The sequence below is a fragment of the Muntiacus reevesi genome, chromosome 3, assembly GCF_963930625.1.
Source record: "Muntiacus reevesi chromosome 3, mMunRee1.1, whole genome shotgun sequence".
In the NCBI taxonomy this organism is placed as follows: Eukaryota; Metazoa; Chordata; class Mammalia; order Artiodactyla; family Cervidae; genus Muntiacus; species Muntiacus reevesi.
The window spans coordinates 126,111,251-126,130,597 of NC_089251.1; the positions used below are offsets into that span (position 1 = coordinate 126,111,251).

The 19,347-nt window shown below is 41.4% G+C and overlaps 1 protein-coding gene across 2 annotated transcripts in view; it reads right to left on the reverse strand.

Annotated features, from left to right (window-relative positions):
- SGPP2 (sphingosine-1-phosphate phosphatase 2) overlaps positions 1-19,347 on the reverse strand; it is a 147,335-nt gene that overhangs the window by 19,982 nt on the left and 108,006 nt on the right. For both annotated transcript variants that reach the window (XM_065927634.1, XM_065927633.1), the window contains one exon: positions 17,271-17,360. In XM_065927634.1, the coding sequence (XP_065783706.1) occupies positions 17,271-17,360 (90 nt within the window). The remainder of the gene's footprint in view (positions 1-17,270; positions 17,361-19,347) is intronic.

A 19,347-nucleotide genomic window follows, 5' to 3' on the forward strand; every position in this document is an offset into this window, starting at 1 on the left:
CAATGTACAAGGATCAACTGTATTTATACAAAAGGGCTATAAATAATTAGAAAATGAAACAAATACAATTTTCATCAACAAACATATTAATACATAATAATAAATCTAATATATAATATGCAAGATTGCTACAGAGTAAACAAGCACATTATTGAGCTTATGATCATCTTTGGGTGGGGAAGATCCCCCAGAGGAGGAAATGGCAACCCACTCCAGTATTCTTGCCTAGAGAATTCCATGGAGAGAGGAGCCTGGCAGGCTTCAGTCCATGGGGTCACAAGAGTCAGACATGACTTAGCAACTAAACCACCACCACCACTACAAGGCCATGAATTTAAAAACTGACTACTACAAAAGAAGTCAATTCTCCCAGTTGATCTATTAGAATCAATACAATCCCAACTAAAAGTTTAGCATTGAAGAAAATGACAGATTGATTCCAAAAGCCACATGGAAATCCAAAGAGCCAAGAATAATAAAAAATAGTTTTCAAAAAGAACAAAGTTGAGGACTTTTACTAGCTGACATCAAGACTTATGAGAGTAGGAGACTTATAATAATAATATATAATAACTATACATGTTTAATTATAAATATATATATATTTATATATATAAATAATTATAAATTTATAATAATAAATAAGAGAGTAGGGGACTTCCCTGGTGGTCCAGTGGTTAAGAGTCTGCCTACCAATGCAGGGGACAGGGGTTTGATCCCTGATTCAGAGAAATCCCATGTGCCAAGGGGCAAGAAGGCCTGTGCGCCACATCTATAGATATGTGTGTGTGTATATATATATAGAGAGAGAGCCTGGGAGCTACAACTACTGAAGCCCTCATGATTAGATCCCACACTCAGAAACAAGAGAAGCCACTGCAATGAGAAACCCACACACTAGAGAGTGGCCCCCATTCACTGCAAACAAAGAAAGCCCATGCGCAGCAATGAAGATCCAGTGCAGCCATAAATGAATAAATAAATAAAATGTAAAAAAAAAAAAAAATAAGAGAGTGGTATTGGCATGAAGACAGACCATTAAACTAATGGAAAAGAGTAGTGAGTATATATACATATATAGTGAGTGTATAAAGTCATTTGATTTATGACAAAGTTGATACTTCAGTTAGTGGAAAAAAGACAATCTGAATTTTCAGTAAATAATGCTGAATATATACAGTAAATCTACAGAATAAAAATGGATCACAAAATTAATTCCAAGAAGATTGTAGATCTAAGAAGGAAAAGCAAACTAATAAAACTTTTCAAACTATGAGAATATTTTCATGACCTAGGGGCAGGCAAAAATATCTTAAAACAGGACACAAAAAGTTGTAAACACAGGTAAAGATTGATAACTGGAGTAGGTTAAAATCAATAACTTCTGTTCATTTAAAGATACCACCAAGGGACTTCCCTGGGGGCCCAGTGGTTAAGACTCCACACTCCCAATGTAGGGGGCCCGGGTTTGATTCCTGGTCAGGCAACTAGATCCTACATGCTGCAACTAAGACCCAGCACAACCCCATCAAAAAAAAAAAAAAAATCCACCAAGAGTAAAAAGTCAAGCCAGAGAACGGGAAAAGAAATTCGCAATACATTTATCTGACCAGTGACTTACCAATAAATCAATAAAGACAAACAATCCAATTAAAAAATGGTCAAAAATAAATAGGCATCCCACCAAAGAGGACATATAAATGACTGATAAAACATCAAAAGGGGCCGGATTCATCAGAAAAAAAACAAATGAAAGAACACAGCAGTACTGTTAACACCCCCGTTAGAATGGCTAAAATGAAAATGACCAATAGGAATTAGCCTCCAAAATTTACAAACAGCTTATGACACTTAACACCATCAAAACAAACAACCCACTCAAAACATAGGCAGAAGCCCTGAACAGACAATTTTCCAAGAAGGACATACAGATGGCCAATAGGCACATGAAAAGATATTCAACATAGTTATTAGAGAAATGCAGCTCAAAACTACAATGAAGTTATCATCTCACACCAGTCAGAATGGCTGCTATCAAAAAATCCACAAATGCTGGAGAGGGTGTGGAGAAAACGGAACCCTTCTACACAGTTGGTGGGAATGTAAATTGGTACAGTCACTATGGAGAACAGTATGGAGGTTCCTTAAAAAAACTAAAAGTAGAGCTACCATATGACCCTGAAGTTCCACTCCTGGGCATAGTTGGAGAAAAACATGATCCAAAAAGATCCATGCACTTCAGTGTTCATTGCAGCACTGTTTACAATAGCCAAGACATAGAAGCAACCTGAATGCCCATGGCTAAAGAATGGATGAGTATATGGTACATATATACAGTGGAATACTACCCAGCCATTATAAAGAATTAAACAATGCCATTTACAGCAACATGGATGGACCTAGAGTGTCATACTGAGCGAAGTCAGCCAGCCAGAGAAGTAGTGTATGACCTCCCTTATATATAGAATCTAAAAAGCAGTGATACAAATGAACTTACTTCCAGAACAGAAAGAAACTCAAAGACATAGAAACGGAACTTACAGTTGCCAGGGGAAGGGATAGTTATGGAGTTTGGGAGGGCCATGTACACACTGCTACATTTAAAACGGATAACCAACAAGGACCTACTGTATAGCACATGGAACTCTGCTCCATGTTATGTGCCAGCCTGGATGGGAGAATGGATACATGTATGTATCCGCTGAGTCCCTTCGCTGTTCATCTGAAACTATCACAACACTGTTAATCAGCGATACTCCAATACAAAATAAAAAGTTTAAAGTTTGGGGGGGGGTGGAATGGAAAATGACTGACATTAGCAAGGACTGGCAAGAATGTGGAGAACTGGAAAGCTTACACATGAACTGGTAGGGGCGTAAACTGGTACAATTCTTCAGAAAACACAACTGGACATCTGGAAGCTGAACTTATCTTAATGAGCCACTTCAGTTTTCATATTCAACACTAAAACATACATCTATGCTCTAAAAGGCACATCAGAGAAAGCTTTGCATCATTCACAATACCGTCAAACTGGAACAACCCAAACATCCATCAGTGATAAAAGAGATAAGTAAACTGGGATATACTTCTGTGATTTAATACAGTCTAAGAATAAAAATCAATGAACTGAAGTGACATACAATGTAGGTGGTGGTGATGGTTTTATTGCTAAGTTGTGTTCAACTCTTGGGATTCTATGGATTGTAGCCCTCCAGGCTTCTCTTTGGGGTTTCCCAGGCGAGAATACTGGAATGGGCAGCCCATTCCCTTCTCAGGGGATCTTCCTTACCCAGGGATAGAACTTGGGTGTCTTGCATTGCAGGCAGATTCTTTACTGACCAGGGATCACAAACAAAACAGCAAAAGCAGCCCAATGCTGAGGAAAGCATACTGTACAATTCCATTTACATGAAGTTCATAGGTTCATGGGGAGTGGGTACCTTGGAGGAGACGCAGAGTAAAGGGCACGGGGACTTCTGAGATACTGGTCATGCTATATCTACAGCAACCTGGGTGGTGATTCCTCAGGCGTGCTTACTTATCTTTTCTCATCCTCTATGTACTACTTACACACCGATACACAAGGTCGCAGATTTTCTCTCTGTAAAATTCTCAAGTCTACTAAGAATGGCAGAATTTTCTCTCCACCTCTGGCTACATCATCATCACATTTATTAGATGAAAGGTGTGAAGCACTGAAGGACCATGTCTTCAGATACTCTTCTCCTGAGAACTGATCTCTCAAAGAGCCTTAAAGCTTCATGCTATTGACCACTGTCCCAGGGTACCCTTTTTACATGTCAAGACTCCTGACACATTCAACTCTGGGAGTTCTAGAATCTTTGAAATGGAGCATCCATGCCTGCATAGTGTTTACTATTGCGTGCCACTCTCTATTGAACTTTGCACAAGTTTATTCTTAAAGGCAAAACAAATGATGTTGAAAAAGAATATTAAATATGGGAGACTTCCCTGCTGGGTCAGGGGTAAAGAATCCATCTGTCAATGCAGGGCACATGGGTTCGATCCCTGGTCCGGGAAGATCTCACATGCTGCTAGGGCACCTAAGCCTATCAGCCACAGCTACTAAGCCTGAGCTCTAGAGCCTTCAAGTCACAGCTACTAAAGCCCATGTGCCCTAGAGCCTGTGCTCTGCAATAAGAGATGTTCCTGCACTGTGAGACCTGGGCAATGCAATGAAGAGTATTTGTTTGCCACTAGAGAAAGCCTGTGCATAGCAATGAACACCCAATGCAGCCAGAAATAAATCTTTAAAAAGGAATGTGAGACATGCTCTCATCTGATCTCCTATAGTGAATGCAATATTCAGACTAATGGCTGAATCTTCTCAAATCTGAGTCAGTAAAGTACGAAGAAATAAGAGAGACTGATTCATGAACAGATCACAGTTGATATCTTCTACAATTCACTTGACATTTACTGTGCATTTATGGTCAGGCACTCTGTTGGGAATTGTGGGGCATACCAAGGGGAGAAAAATAAGATTCTTAGCTACAAGGGGCTCAAAATCTACTGGGACAGACAGGCATGAATATAACCAATCATATGCTTATATTATAGCTGCTGTTACTGCTATGAAAGTGATATTTATGCATTAAAATGCTAGACAACCTTAAGGAACTTTGAATGAAAATCTTTAATGTGTCCTTTTATCTACTAGAATAGAAATATTTGTATATAACATTAAAAGAAACATATGTCAGAATATTCACATTCTTGCCTTTTCATTTGGTAACGTGTCACAGTTTTCCCTAGGACACCTGCTCCTAGGAAATGATCCTAAGCAGAATTTCCCACAGGGATTCTCAGAGGAATGTACCAGACTACCAAAGCACAATGGAAATTGTCAACTAGCACCCCCTGTCCACTCCCACCTTCCCTTGAACTCAGGCCGTGGGAAAGATCAAAACATTTCTTTGGTTCCTTTGGAAATCAGGTTCCATCATTTAGATGCACTCTTATGGAATCTGGAAAGTGGCAAAGAGATGGAGCATCTCAGAACAGAAAGTGGAAAAGAGATGGCACGTCATAGGAAGATGAGTTGCAGCAATAGGTCTGAGGATTCCAGCTCCTGGCTTCTCAGAGGCAACAAAAGCCATCATAGAGGCTCGAGCCTAGCATCAGCTCATTTGGTTGCTCAGTGCCTGGAAATAAAGATTATGGATGGGGCTGGTGGTGACAAGTCACCAGCAGCACTTTGACTTCTGGGTGACAGAGAGAACAGTGGGTTCTCCCTGCTCATCATGCCCTTCTGACATTTTGTAAACACTCCATTCCCTGTATTAAATTCCCCTTTTCTAGGACTTTCCTGGAGGTCGGGTGGTTAAGAATTCTGCTTCTGGCAGGGTGCGTGGGTTCTATCCCTAGTCAAAGAAGTTCTGCATGCCACACAGCGCAGACAAAACAAATTTCACTTTACTAAAAACACCTAGAGTTGCTTCTATTTTGTGCCCTAATATAGCATCTTGGGCTTTTGTTACTGCTAAATAAAATTCGGTTGTTTAGTTAGCATTTATCAAGCACCCATCGATAGTTATTAGGGAGGAGTCCAGAAACGCAAAGCAGGAAAAAGAAAACAATCTGAGATTCAGAAATCTTCAAGGAAATTATAAAGGGTTGGCCAGAGATCTACAATGCATTTTAAAGTAAAAATTCAGAATTTCCTTGAATGGATTGAATGGGATACAGCCTTGGGTAAGTACTAGTTTCTTTGATTTCAAATGTTTAAGAATCTTTATATACTACTGTGTGTTGGGTTGAGGAGAGGCAGAACACTTGTCACAAACTGCTTGAAAGCGAAACTGATAGTCACTCAGTTGTGTCTAACTCTTTGTGACCCCAGGGACTATAGTCTGCCAGGCTCCTCTGTCCATGAGATTCTCCAGGCTAGAATACTGGAGTGGGTTGCCATTCCCTTCTCCAGGGGATCTTCCCAACCCAGGGATCGAACCTGGCTCTGCTGCATTGCAGGCAGATTCTTTACCATCTAAACAACGAGGAAAGCCCATCTTTATCTGCATCTATGTTGCCATTAAAAAAGAAGAAAATCCTGCCTTTTGCAATAGATTTGATAAACTTTACAGGCATTTATGCTAAGTAAAATACATCAGACAAATACTATATGATCTTACTTATACATGAAATCTAAAAAAACTGAATTCATAGAAACAGTAGAATCGTTGTTGCCTAAAGCTGGATGGTGAAGAAATGCGGAGATGTTAGTCAAAGGGTACAAACTTCCAACTATAAGATGAACAAGGTCTGGGGATCTAATGAAAAGCCTGGTGTTTATAATTAACAAATGGTATTATACTGTACTATATGCTTGGAAGTTGTAAAAGAGCAGATGGTAAATCTTATCACTACCAAAAAACAAAAACAGGTAATTATGTGAGGGGACAGGGGTATCAACTAACTTCTTTTGTGGTTGGTGGTTTAGTTGCTAAGTTGGGTCTGACTCTCGTGACCCCATGGACTGTAGCCTGCCATGCTCCTCTGTCCATGGGATTTCCATTTTGCAATACATATCTATATCTAATTACATTACACACCTTAAATTTACATGTGTTCAATATGATCAATAATATCTCAATAAACCTATAAGAAAAAAAAGAGGACCATCCAACATATTTCATGAAATAGCAGTTAGCTCCTCATTATTGTGGAATACGGGGTTTCCCTCATAGCTCAGTTGGTAAAGGATCCACCTGCAATGCAGGAGACCCCAGTTCAATTCCTGGGTCAGGAAGATCCACTGGAGAAGGGATAGGTCACCCACTCCAGTATTCTTGGGCTTCCCTTGTGGCTCAGTTGGTAAAGAATCCACCTGCAACGCGGGAGACCTGAGTTTGAAAGAACCCCTGGAGAAGGGAAAGGCTACCCACTCCAGTATTCTAGCCTGGAGAATTCCAAGGGGGTCGCAAAGAGTTGGACACGACTGAGTGACTTTCACTATCACTATCTTGGAGTACAATCCATTGTATGGATGCACCAAGGTCTGTTAATCAATTTACTAATTGAAGGGCATTTGCACTGTTTCCAGTTTTCAGAGATTATGAACAAAATTGCTATAAACCAATAAATATTTAATTACATGCTGTTAAATAGCTGAATATTGTTCCACATCTTGATATATAGTTAATTTAACCTGGCAGTTTCCTATTGTTACACATTGAATTGCTTTCCCTGTTTCCCTATTTTAAATAACATTCTAACCTTATTCAAATCTATGTATTTGTTCAATTGTCCTTTAGGGTAAATTCTCAATTTTGCTAAGCAGTAGAAGCTAACAGAACACTGTGAAGCAACTATACTGCAATAAATAATAGAAAAAAATTCTCAAGAGAATTCCTAAATCAAAAGGTATGAATCATATATTTTACTGCTTATGATACCTATCTCATGAAATGGTCCCTCATATGAGAATATCTCATTACTCAACCCCTCGTCAACATGAATTGCCATCTTTTAATGTTTTTACCAATCTCACAAGCAAAAATTTTTAAGTGACATCTCACTTTTATTAATATTTGTGCTTCTTTTATGACTTTTTAAAATATCTCTATAAATACAGGTGGAATTGGTTCTTTCTATTTTTTGGACATTTTTCTTTTGGGAATTGCCTGTTTTTATGTTGGGCTTTTACTCATTGATTCCTTATATTATATTAATTCTTTGTCCATCACTTAATACATTTATGTTTTTACCAATGACTCATTTTGTTACATAAGGAAGCTTCTAAAAAATGTATGTAAGCAGTTCATCTAATCTTTCATGAATTATTCCATTTAATATATGACAAGAAAGGTCTTTATTTTATGTTTATATAAATATTCACTTATATTTTCTAATTTTTCCAAATGCTTTTTGAGACAACATGAAGACTATGTGAGCCTTCCTAGGTGAGGTAGACAAAGTTACCTTGCTCCTAGCACATTGGATTTTCTTCTGCCTTCATGATTTTTAACTACTGATATTAAATACGTAGGATTCCTCTTTCCTTTTTCAAATTTGTTGTTTTTTGGCTGCCCCACGCAGCATGTGGGATCTTAGTTCCCTGACCAGAGATCGAACCTGCGCCCCATGCATTGGAAGCATGGAATCTTAACTGCTGGACTGTTATGGAAGTCCCGGATTCTTCTTTTCCAAGGGGTACATCTGCTTTGTGAAGGAGGTGAACAGTTTAGGAAACTAGATTAATTTTTTTTTCCCTATGACTGGATTTGCTTCATAAATAAAGCTTTGTTCTCTGGCTTCAATGAGTAGTTGAGGAATCACAGGAAACCATTTCATCTCCCTTTTCTTTGGTTGCAGGACAAAATAGTAATAACTTAAGAGAGATGCAATGAAAATAAAGTGCCAGTGCATACCAATATTTCCAGGAATGTCACAGTAATAGTGAATATAATGGCAGACATTTGTGTATATATTCCCCAGAGGGTCAAAGAATCTTTTTAAAAAATTGTATAAAAAAATGGGAAGGTCTGACTCATTTTACAAAAGTTAACTTCACAAACAAATATTGAAGACAGTGCTTTTTCCATTAAGAGAGGCATCTGATTACAAGGTGGGAAGAAGCCAGATCCTCAGGTGACCCACCAGTCTGGACCACTCTGGTTTCTGGTGTGAGAAATAAATTTAATTTTCTTAAAAAAAAAAAAAAAAAGTGGGGGGGGGGGCATACAATTAGAAGCTTACATAAAACTTTCTCTTTCAAGGAGACTGTAATACACTCTGATTCAAAAAGAAACAAATATGTAGACTGGCTTCTATGAAAGGGATTGGATTCCAATCCCTTACTCTTATTTTACTGGTTCCCTGGACTTGCGTGGATCATAAAATACAAGCCACAGTAGTGCCACGTCTGGAATCCATGCTCTGTCCCTGAATGTGCTTGTTTTTCATGTGTTGGAGAAAAATGAATGCATTCTCAATACAATAGACACCTTAAGCAGTGACCCGACTCCCTCTTCAGCAGCCTGGGATATATAGACACTCTGGTGTCTTTCTTACTGAGATAAATTACTGGCTTCCTCATCACCACCTCTCCTGTCCACCTAGCCTCAGGGGACCATCTCTGTAGCTGCAGGCCCAGTCCGTTTGGCTTGGCTGCCCCGTCATTAGCCTCAGAGAGTTCCCTGACCTCCTACCCCTTGTCAGGCTAATGGGCAATTGTCACACTCCAGCACGTCTGGGCTTCCTTTGTGGCTCAGCTGGTAAAGAATCTGCCTGCAATGAGGGAGACCTGGGTTCGATCCCTGCATTGGGAAGATCCCCTGGAGAAGGGAAAGGTTACCCACTCTAGTATTCCAGCCTGGAGAACTCCATGGGCTATATAGGCCATGGGGTCGCAAAGAGTCGGACTGAGTGACTGACTTTTCAGTGACTTTCTTTTCAGCACGTCTGACAACACAATCTACTGAAGCAGCTTTTGAGGCTCCAGCTCACAGAATGTAGAGGTCAACCAGTTTTCATTGCAGCGGGAAGAAAAGAGTGGCTTCTGGTCTGAGGCAAACTGGCCTAGGACCAGTCTGCGTCTGCATCTGACCTTCAGGGTTTGGCTCACTGCCCTGAGGAACCTCTGAACTCCATGTGATTCTGGTGCTTGGACCAGCTTCTGTCTCTGTATATCTGCTGTGGGCTTCACTCAAGGCTCAGTCCAGTTCTCCCTCCTAGTTTTAGGGCATCCCCAGTCATCTATGAGCCTCACACTTACAGAATACCTGAGAAAAGCTGACCCAACAGTGGCCTTTTAGATAGCACTGAGAAAGCAAGTAAAAAATTAATTTCCCTATGTTTCTTGTTAGGAATATGTATCAAGAGCAGTTCTTGCTGGAAATTGTGCAAAGTCCTGATTTTGTTTCATTTAATACAGAAACATAAAATACTTTCATTTCCTTTCGCATTATCCTAACATGGCTGCCTAAACTCTTCCTGCGGTGGATTGAATAATAACTATTTTGTCTTAAACATACACATATATACAACAACTTTAAAAACAAGAGGACATGAGGGTTTTACTGTGAGTACTTATTAATTCTGAAACCAGAAATAATCCTCTATTTTAATGAAAGCATACAAATATTCCTCTCCAAGGTAAAGAGAAAACAATGCACATAATAACATAGTAACTGATGCATAGAAACATAACCAAAGTCCCTTTTTATCTCAGTAACTAATTCATCCAACAAAACAGAGCTTTGTAGGGTATAATTTATATTACAATTAGCTTTTTTCTCTATATTAAGTAAGGCAGTTTAAAGTCATTTTTTTTTTTAAATTTCAAAGAACTTGAAAAAAACGCACCCCAAATGCTCTAGTCCAAAGCCAGAACATAGTTTTGTATGGTCTGCAGATAATTTAATATTTGAGAAACCATTTCAACATCCTCCAACTCCAACCAAAACTAAAGCAATATTTAGGGGAAAAATAAATGAGTAAGCAAACAAAACCTAATATCTATATAATTATTCACAGATCAAGCCGTTTAGAGACAATAAAATAGAGCAGACTTTCAGCTAATCCAAGTTCAAAATAATGGAACAATTATTCACTAAGCTAACAACAACAAAACTCTAATTTTACTGTCAATATATTGGGGGGTGATTGTTATCAATTAAAAGACCTAAAATCAATTCTGTGTAAGTTGATTAATTTCAGGCATTACAAACATAGTATAATCAATCGGCCTTCCTGAATTTCTCTCGTCCTCTTCCCACAAATACAACATCCCAGTTTTTGAGTCTAAAACAATAGGAAAATGCAATGATGTCAATGTATAAAGTACACCACTGGTGATTTGCCTGTTTTCATCTTCTGGCAACAGACTTTAGAGAAAGATTCCTCTAACATGCTAAGTCTACCCATCACTACCAGTCACAGCCCTTGCTCACACAGGCTGACTCCTGACCCACTAGTCCAATCACACTCCCTTGCGTCCCCTTGGACAGTGTTTGGTGCAGCAAAAGGCTAATAATCCAGTCTAGGCCAATTTTTCTGAAAGTCTTCCCACTGCAATCCTTTCAGTAGTAAAACAGAAAGAATTTAAGCCCTGAGTCTAGCCTTAGAGGGAAGGCAACCCAAAAGGATGGATCCACCATGTGGAAAGATGCAAGATGACTTTGGGGAAAAGGGAGGAACATTTCCAGCTAAAGATCTGGGCCCCACTCTCCTAGTGACCACCTGCACCTCTGTTCTTCCTATGGTATACGCTGTGGTTATAAAAACCATTTCCTGTCAAGCTTATACAAGTTTGAGTTGGTTTCTATTTGTATTCAAGGCATCCTGCCTCATGCACATGGTGACCACTTGAGTTTGGGCATTCTCAATTATGGTCAACTTACTGGGTTGTTTTTCCAGTTCTTGCTCTTTGGGCACTGTCTTTGCAGCCCACAGGGGTGGCTTCTGGGGCCCTCTTTCTGCTCTGTGACCCTGTCCCCCTGGCCAGGCTCCCATGTCCCAGAGTAATGCCCAGTTCAATCAGTTTCATCTCTTCAAGTAAAGACCTGGATCTGAGAGAGAAAGCTGTTGAGAGCTGGGTTCTGTGCACAGAGGCACTCTACAGGGAGAGGAAGACACATGTGAGGCTTGGTTGTTCAGTCCCATCTGTGTTGGATTCCACGGGCTACCCCATCTTTCCAAAATATTCTACCCTCTCCCCTGCCTCTTCAGCTGGCTGTAACTGATTTACTTTGTAAACCAACAGAGCACGAAATTATACACTAAAAAATTATTTCTGTAAACCATTGGTGAGGATGCTTCTTACTATGGGAAATGTAAGATTTTAATAAAAATCAGCTTGGGCAAAAAAGAATAGCCAGCTTAGAGGTAGGGTGGCCCCAGGTGTGGGACAAGAATGTCACCAGGGGCCCTGTGTTTTATTTCCATGTTTTGCCATCAATAGTTCTAGTAAGTAAGTAACTGTTAGTCGCTCAGTTGTGTCTGATTCTTTGTATATATCCTCTGTCTAGGGGATTCTCCAGGCAAGAATGCTGGAGTGGGTTGCCATTCCCTTCTCCGGGGACCTTTCTGATCCAAGGCTTGAATCCGGGTCTCCTGCATTGCAGAGGGATTCTCTACCATCTGAGCCACGAGGGAAGCCCATAGATACTGCTGCCTTCTCTCAAAGGCCAGTTGCCCAGAGCCCCCTGTTGGGACTACCCATGTCACCCTTCACAGTCAGTAGGAGCTTTAGAAATGTCTCCGTGCATGGAAGGGCATCATCAGATTTGGAAATAGTATCCAGGCAGTGGTGTAAGGACAGCTCTATGACATCTTTAAGAGTCAGAACTAATTTGACTTGGTGACTACCTGACTGATGGGTGTGAGGAGTGAGGGTGGTGCTCTGGTTTCTTACTCAGGCGTCCTGGCAGAAGGAAGCGATGCCAGGGCTGGTCTGGCCAGATGGCAACACCATGTGTGGGTTCAGTCTCTCTCCATGCTTCACTCGGGCCTGCCCAGGAGTCAGCTGATCCCGTCCAGAAGCCTTGACGTAACAGCAGACCACTCATCCCTGACGGGAAGGATGTCTTAATGGGCAAGAGAAGCAAATGACTGCTCTCCATGAACTGTTCCTCCTCTTGATGCATGGAGAACCAATTTTTTTAAGGTATATTAAATTATTTTTATCATCAACAGTTTCAATTATTGTACTTGACATATAGTTCAGTTCAGTCGCTCAGTCGTGTCTGACTCTTTATAAACCCCATGGACTGCAGCACGCCAGGCTTCCCTGTCCAACACCAACTCCTGAAGCTTGCTCAAACTCATGTCCATCGAGTCAGTGATGCTATCCAACCATCTCATCCTCTGTCATTCCCTTCTCCTCCTGCCTTCAATCTTTCCCAGCATCAGGGTCTTGTCCAATGAGTCTAACTCAATGAAACTATGAGCCATGCCATGTAGGGCCACCACCCAAAACGGATGAGTCATGGTGGAGGGTGCTGACGAAATGTGGCCCACTGGAAAAGGGAAACCACTTCAGTATTCTTGAGAATCCCATGAACAGTATGAAAAGGCAAAAAGATACGACACCGAAACACAACATACAGACATTTGACAAAACATCAAGAAACAAGGCTTAAACAGTAGTTTTAGTAGGAAAAAAATCAGTCTTTGGTCACCAAAAAGTAGTTTTATGGATTCCTTGCCATCGCTCAAAATACACTGTTCCGAGTCTACTCAGAAGTTACTATCTATAAAACACTATTACAAGTGGAAGGACAGAAAGTGTCCCATGTAATGTCACCGAATTTTCTGATATTAATTTTTATGGGAGTAGAGTTGCTTTACAAGGCTGTATTAGTTTCTGCTCTAGAGCAAAGTGATTCAGCTGTGTGAATACATATATCACCTTGTTTTTGGACTTCCTGCCCACTTAGGTCACTACAGAAGCACAGAGGAGAGCCATTCATACGAGGCTGGCGGCCTCCTGGAGGATCTGTGTGCTGTGAGCCTCCACGCTGGGTGTGATTAGAGCCATTCAGGCCTGGACACAGCCGGTGCCCATGCAGCGCTGTCCGCACCTTCCTCTTTTGTTCAGGCTTGTGCCCATGCCCAGTTCTAAAGGACAGTCTAGTCAATGGCTGTCAACCCTGGCTGTACATTAAGACCAACCAAGGAGCTTTGAAAAAACACCAATGCATAGGACTGTATCTTTTACTGTGGTTAAACACACACACACAAAAAACATAAAATTTGTCATCATAACCATTTCAAAGCATATACTTCAATGGTATTAAGAACATTTACATTGTTGCCCCACCATCACTGCTATCCACCTGCAGAACTTTTTCATCACCCTAAACTAAAACTCTGTACCCCATTAAACAATAACTCCCTGTTCTTCCTCACGTTTCGGCGACCACCTTCTACTTTTATGTTCTGTGGTAGCACTAGTGATAAAGAACCTGCCTGCCAATGCAGGAGATATAAGACAGCCAGGTTCGATCCCTGGGTCAGGAAGCTCCCGTGCAGGAGGGCACGGCAACCCACTTCAGTATTCTTGCCTGGAAAGTCCCAAGGACAGAGGAACCTGGCAGGCTATAGTCCATGGGTCGCAAAGAGTTGGACAAGACTTTACTTTCCGACTTTGTGAATTTGACTCTCTAAGGACATCATATATGCAGAATCATATTGCATTTGTCTTCGGTGATTGGTTTGTTTCACTTAGCATGATGTCTTCGTTTCTTCCATGCTGTAGCATACATCAGAATTTCCTTCCTTTTCAAGGCTGAATAACATTCCATTGTACGTGTGAATCACATGTTATTTATCCATTCATCCATCAGTGAACATGTGGCTGGCTTTTACCTTTTGGCTATTGTAAATAATGCTGCTGCTGTAAATCTGGGTGTCCAAATATTTTTGAGAAGTTTTCCATGGGATTTGAATGTGTAGCCAAGGTTGAGAACCACTAGTTTGTGGAGAACGTGAGGGATCCAAGGGGAGTCATGCCACCTAGTTGTCCTGGCCTGATTTAGCTGTTCTAAGCTAATTATAATACTCATTAGAGCCAGTAATCAGAAGCTCATATGTCTGACTCCATCAACAGACTTGGTAGGTTTTATTTACCCAACTATTTTCCAGATCTAGCTCCAAGCCTGTAGCCTGTAGAACTTACTAGTGTTAGTCGCTAAGTCATATCAGACTCTTTGCAACCCCGTGGACTACAGTCTGCCAGGCTCCTCTGTCCATGGGATTTTACAGGCAAGAATACTAGAATGGGTTGCCATTTCCTTCTCCAGGGGATCTTCTCAATTCAGGGATTGAACCTGGGTCTCCCGCATTGCAGGCAGACCTCTTACCATTGGAGCCAAGAAGCTTACTAAGTTGCTGCTAAATAGAGAAGACAGCAAATCCATAATTCAACTCCATCTTTCTATTAAAAACATTTGCTTTTGCTACGAGAAATTACGTATCATCCTACCCTGGGCCATGGGCTTTCCAGGGGGCTGAGTGGTAAAGAATCCACCTGCAAGGCAGTAGACTTGGGCTTTAACCACTGGACTGCCAGAGAAGCCCAGGGTCTCCGATCTTTATGAGACAAAACTCTGCAAGTAAAGGATGTCCCTGGACGCCAATGGTGGTGCAGGATGGGGGCGGGAGGAATAGTTGTGACTACACAAAGTGTTAGATATGGCTGAGCGACTGAGCGCACACACACACTCACATATACCCCTTGTTCTAGTTTCTCCTGGGACAGATTTTCTGAAATGGGTGGGGGGGATCCATTCCTCACATCTCAAAGAGAGGCCTTAACGATCTTCCCCACAGATTGTGCTTCTCCATCCCCTAACCTACTTTCAGAACTAAAGATAGACATGTAGCTAGATTCTTATTGAATCCAGGGTTTTCTGTGCCCTCTATTCATGTCTGCAGCCCCACAGTCTCATGTTTCCTTTGGTTTTAATTTTAACCTGAGTTCTTAAGATCGCTTTTTAACAAAACCTATGGAAATTAAAAAGTTGCCCCGGATAAAAGAAATACTCAAACACACAAGAGAGTTCTGCTTTGTTCCATATTCCAGCCTGTGGACGCACTTGGAGAGAACCCCTTTATGATGAGGTGCAGTGGTGTAGCAAATTGAGAATGCATTCCTCCCCTTTTCCCTGAAGTCTTAGAAGCCACGCCACACACAGTGCGGTGGGACGGGAACAGCAGGGACCTGTCTTGGTAGGTAGATAATAAGCCTGACCCCTAACTGTTATGTCATATTTTCACACCCCGTGCATCCTAGAGTGCACTCCAGGACCAGCATGGTGCAAAGTCAGCAAGGTCACACACAGGCAGGAGCTTATTTCAAACTGGGATGTTTTGCTCATCATGGAAAATTTCAGCGTTGATTTTGACTTTTTTTTTTCTTTTTTAAAGTATTGCCTGAAAATCATTTCTCTTGATTCCAGAGTTGTTTGGCACCTCTTCGATTTCCTGCCTTCCTGGCCTCACCCTGGGTTCGGTCCCGATTCCACTCAGGTCCCCACTCTCCTTGGAGTTAGAATTTGTTTTGTTTTGTTTGTTTGTCTTGAGAGGAAAGCATGGGGCTTCCCTGGCGGTCCAGTGCTTGTGAATCCACCTGCCGACACAGGAGACACGGGTTCGACCCCTGGTCCAGGAAGACCCCACCTGCCGTGGAGCAGCTAAGCCTGTGTGCCACAGCTACTGAGCCCATGTGCCCTGAAGCCTTGTGCTCCGCAACAAGAGAGTGGCCCCCCACCTGCTCATTGCCACTAGAGAAATCCCACGTGCAGCAACAAAGACCAAGCACTGTCAAAAATGAATCATTTTTTTTTTTTTAAAAGAGGAAAGCATCCCATGCAGCCATAGACTCTTGGACTCTGGGTTTATTTTCCTTCCCATTCTCTGCTTCTGCCCATTTTGACAAACTCTCTCCCCACATCTGTTCCCCTCTGTGGCTTCTGTCCTTCCACCCCCCACCCCTGGATGACCAAGGTCAGGCACAAGAGGAGAAACAAGAAGGCCAGTGAAGGCTGGTCTTTCCCTCTGAGGCCTTAGCCTAATCCAATTGCTGAGCTTCATATGGAGAGTAACACAATTAGCAAGGGCCTAGTCCTTTTTAAAGAAATCTATCACCAATTACCATGATAAATAGTGCCCATCGTAAGCCATGGCCAGCATTATGCTCTGGAACTCCTAGGCAGATGGCTGGCACACTAGGAAATAGAATTGAGTCATTTCAATTGTGCTAACTGTGGCAGCTCTGAAAAAAATTCCTAATATGGTGGGGAAAAAAAAAACGTAGACAGCTTTTTAAATGCAAACCCACTATGGAAGGAAGCAAGCCCATGATGCTGGGCTCTTTTGACCTGGTGGGACTCCTACCCTGCAAGCGCAGCTAAGACCCCTGAATTTCAGAACCATTTCTATGAGGACCTAAGTGAAGAACTTCATCCATCACTCAACATCCCTGACCCTGGGTGTGTTTCTGCACCGCCTGCTTCATCATCAGTAAACCAGCATGTAAACAAATTGCCTGAATCTTCATTGCTGTCCTAGCCAGTCTAGCCCAGACCAGCCTACTTGATAGTATCTTAATGATTCATTACGATTATTATACACATGCCTTAAGATAATCATTTCCTAATTCATTGGCCTGATGGGAAATAAAATTATAGCCTTCACTGGCCTTCTTATGAAATTCAAATAGCTTTATAATCATATAGTCTGAAGAACACACTGACTACACTCCTATTCAGATATCACCCCAAGACTCGCCCACAAAGCCTTACCAGGACCGTGTGCATCCCAGTATAAAGTCGGCTGAGACCCACCAGCGTGGAAAACACCACAGCCATCATCAGTCCCAAAACAAAGGGATACTGCAGGGAAGAAGAGAAAGCAAGGCATTAGATCAGGCTCAGACACACACAATTTGATGTTGTAGAAGGGAAGGGGTTTCTGATCCATTAACTCCTAGTTTCAATCTCATATTCCTTAGGCCAGCAGTTTGATGATCTAAAATCACTCCAAAAAAATGGGAAAACTAAGGAAAGAGAAGGAGAAAATGCCTAGAAATGTAATTCTGGAAGGAAGTTTCACAATATACTGACATGCAAATAAGACACACTGGAACTTGACCATAGCTATTGTGCTGAAAGTTTTAGTGAAGCAAATAATTTTTTATTTCTACCTATATTTAAAACTTGTGAAATACACAGTATTTCCAAGAGGCAAGGTATATGGATGGTGCTATAATTTTACAAAGTCCAACCAGCTACCTTCCCAAGATGTGCTGTGAAGATAAAGCTTGGCAACAACTGGCTTCATAGGGAAGTCTGGGAACAATGGCCAAGCTAAGACTGGCATATTTGTACAGATGTCAAGGCAAAAGTCCAGACTTCACTGAATCTTGACATTTGCGGATGAGTAATGAGAACAATTGAAGGAATCTGGCTAATGATAAGTCATAACGAACACACAGATATGCTTATGAACTAGATGTACAGAGATAATCCAGTTGCTTCAAGTACTAATGTCTGTGGTCTTCCACGGTGCTAAGGATAAAGATGATACAGAACTGTCTATAATACGTGACGTACTTTACAGTCACTCTCATTTAATCTTCACAGAACCCTATGAAGTACAGTCTATTGTTAGCCCCAGTCTACAAATGAGGAAACCCTTAACCTTGATAATAACTTGCATTAGTCCTGAACTTTTGCACAAAGATGCTTGCCTATCGATCATCCCATTTGATCCTCCCAACAGAAGCCAGGGCTCAGGAGGTGCAGTGACTTGACCTAGGTCACACAGCCAGCAGTGACAGTCTGAACAAGAAGCCACATCTTCTGAGTCCAAGTCAACATGTGCTTTCCAATGTAACATCTGAGTACAATGATATAGGGTTGTACCTCTTTTCTGAAGATTAATCGTTAACTGGGTCTCTGATTTTAATTGAAAAAGTGTTAAAAACAATTGAGCTAATGCAGTCACAATTTAGAGGTTGGGTATTAGCCTAAACACATATTTAAAGAAAGTAAAGAGCAAAGAACCAAACTAGCTAAATATATTTATCATTAAAAATTAAATAGGAAAAGAAGTCCATAACAACTTGGGTCTTAAGAAAACTGTTACATCAGTTACAACTGTTAAGAAAACTGTTACAACTGTTACTGTAAAGACGTAAGAAGATACAGGTGGCCTTAAAATAAGCATATAAATGACTGTTGTTGCTTTCCTGCAGTCAGCACCACTTGTTGCTTTTTTCCTAAGAGAAGCAAGTTCACAGGCTTCTCTGGATGCTGACAGCTTCCAGTGATGGGAGCACTATGTCCTTCTGGGACAGATGGCATGGGGACAGTACAACATAGATCAGAAGTCTGCATTCAATAACCTCCAACAGTACTGGGGGGTCTAAGACATTTTTTTTTTAAATCCTGGCATGACATTTAAGTTGGCTAAGATCAAGAGTGGTATGGGGGCTTCCCGGGTGGAACAGTGGTAAAGAATTCGCCTGCCAATGTAAGAGACTCAAGAGATGCAGCTTCAATCCCTGGGTCAGGAAGATCCCCTGGAGTAGAAAATGGCAACCCACTCCAGTATTCTTGCCTGGAGAATCCCATGGACAGAGAAGCCTGGTGGGGTCTATAGTCCATGGGGTCACAAGAGTCAGACATGACTGAGCACATAGTCAGATATAATCCTATACTTGTCCCTATCCCACTGAGGTCTAATCCCAAGTGACCAGAGAGAAAACCAGGTGGGGTCAGGACCTGACACTAATCTTGTTCTCTCCCAAACCCAAAACAAGCCTCCTGTTTTATCTACAACCTGAAACATGGAATGCCTCTGGGTTTTTGGTGTAAA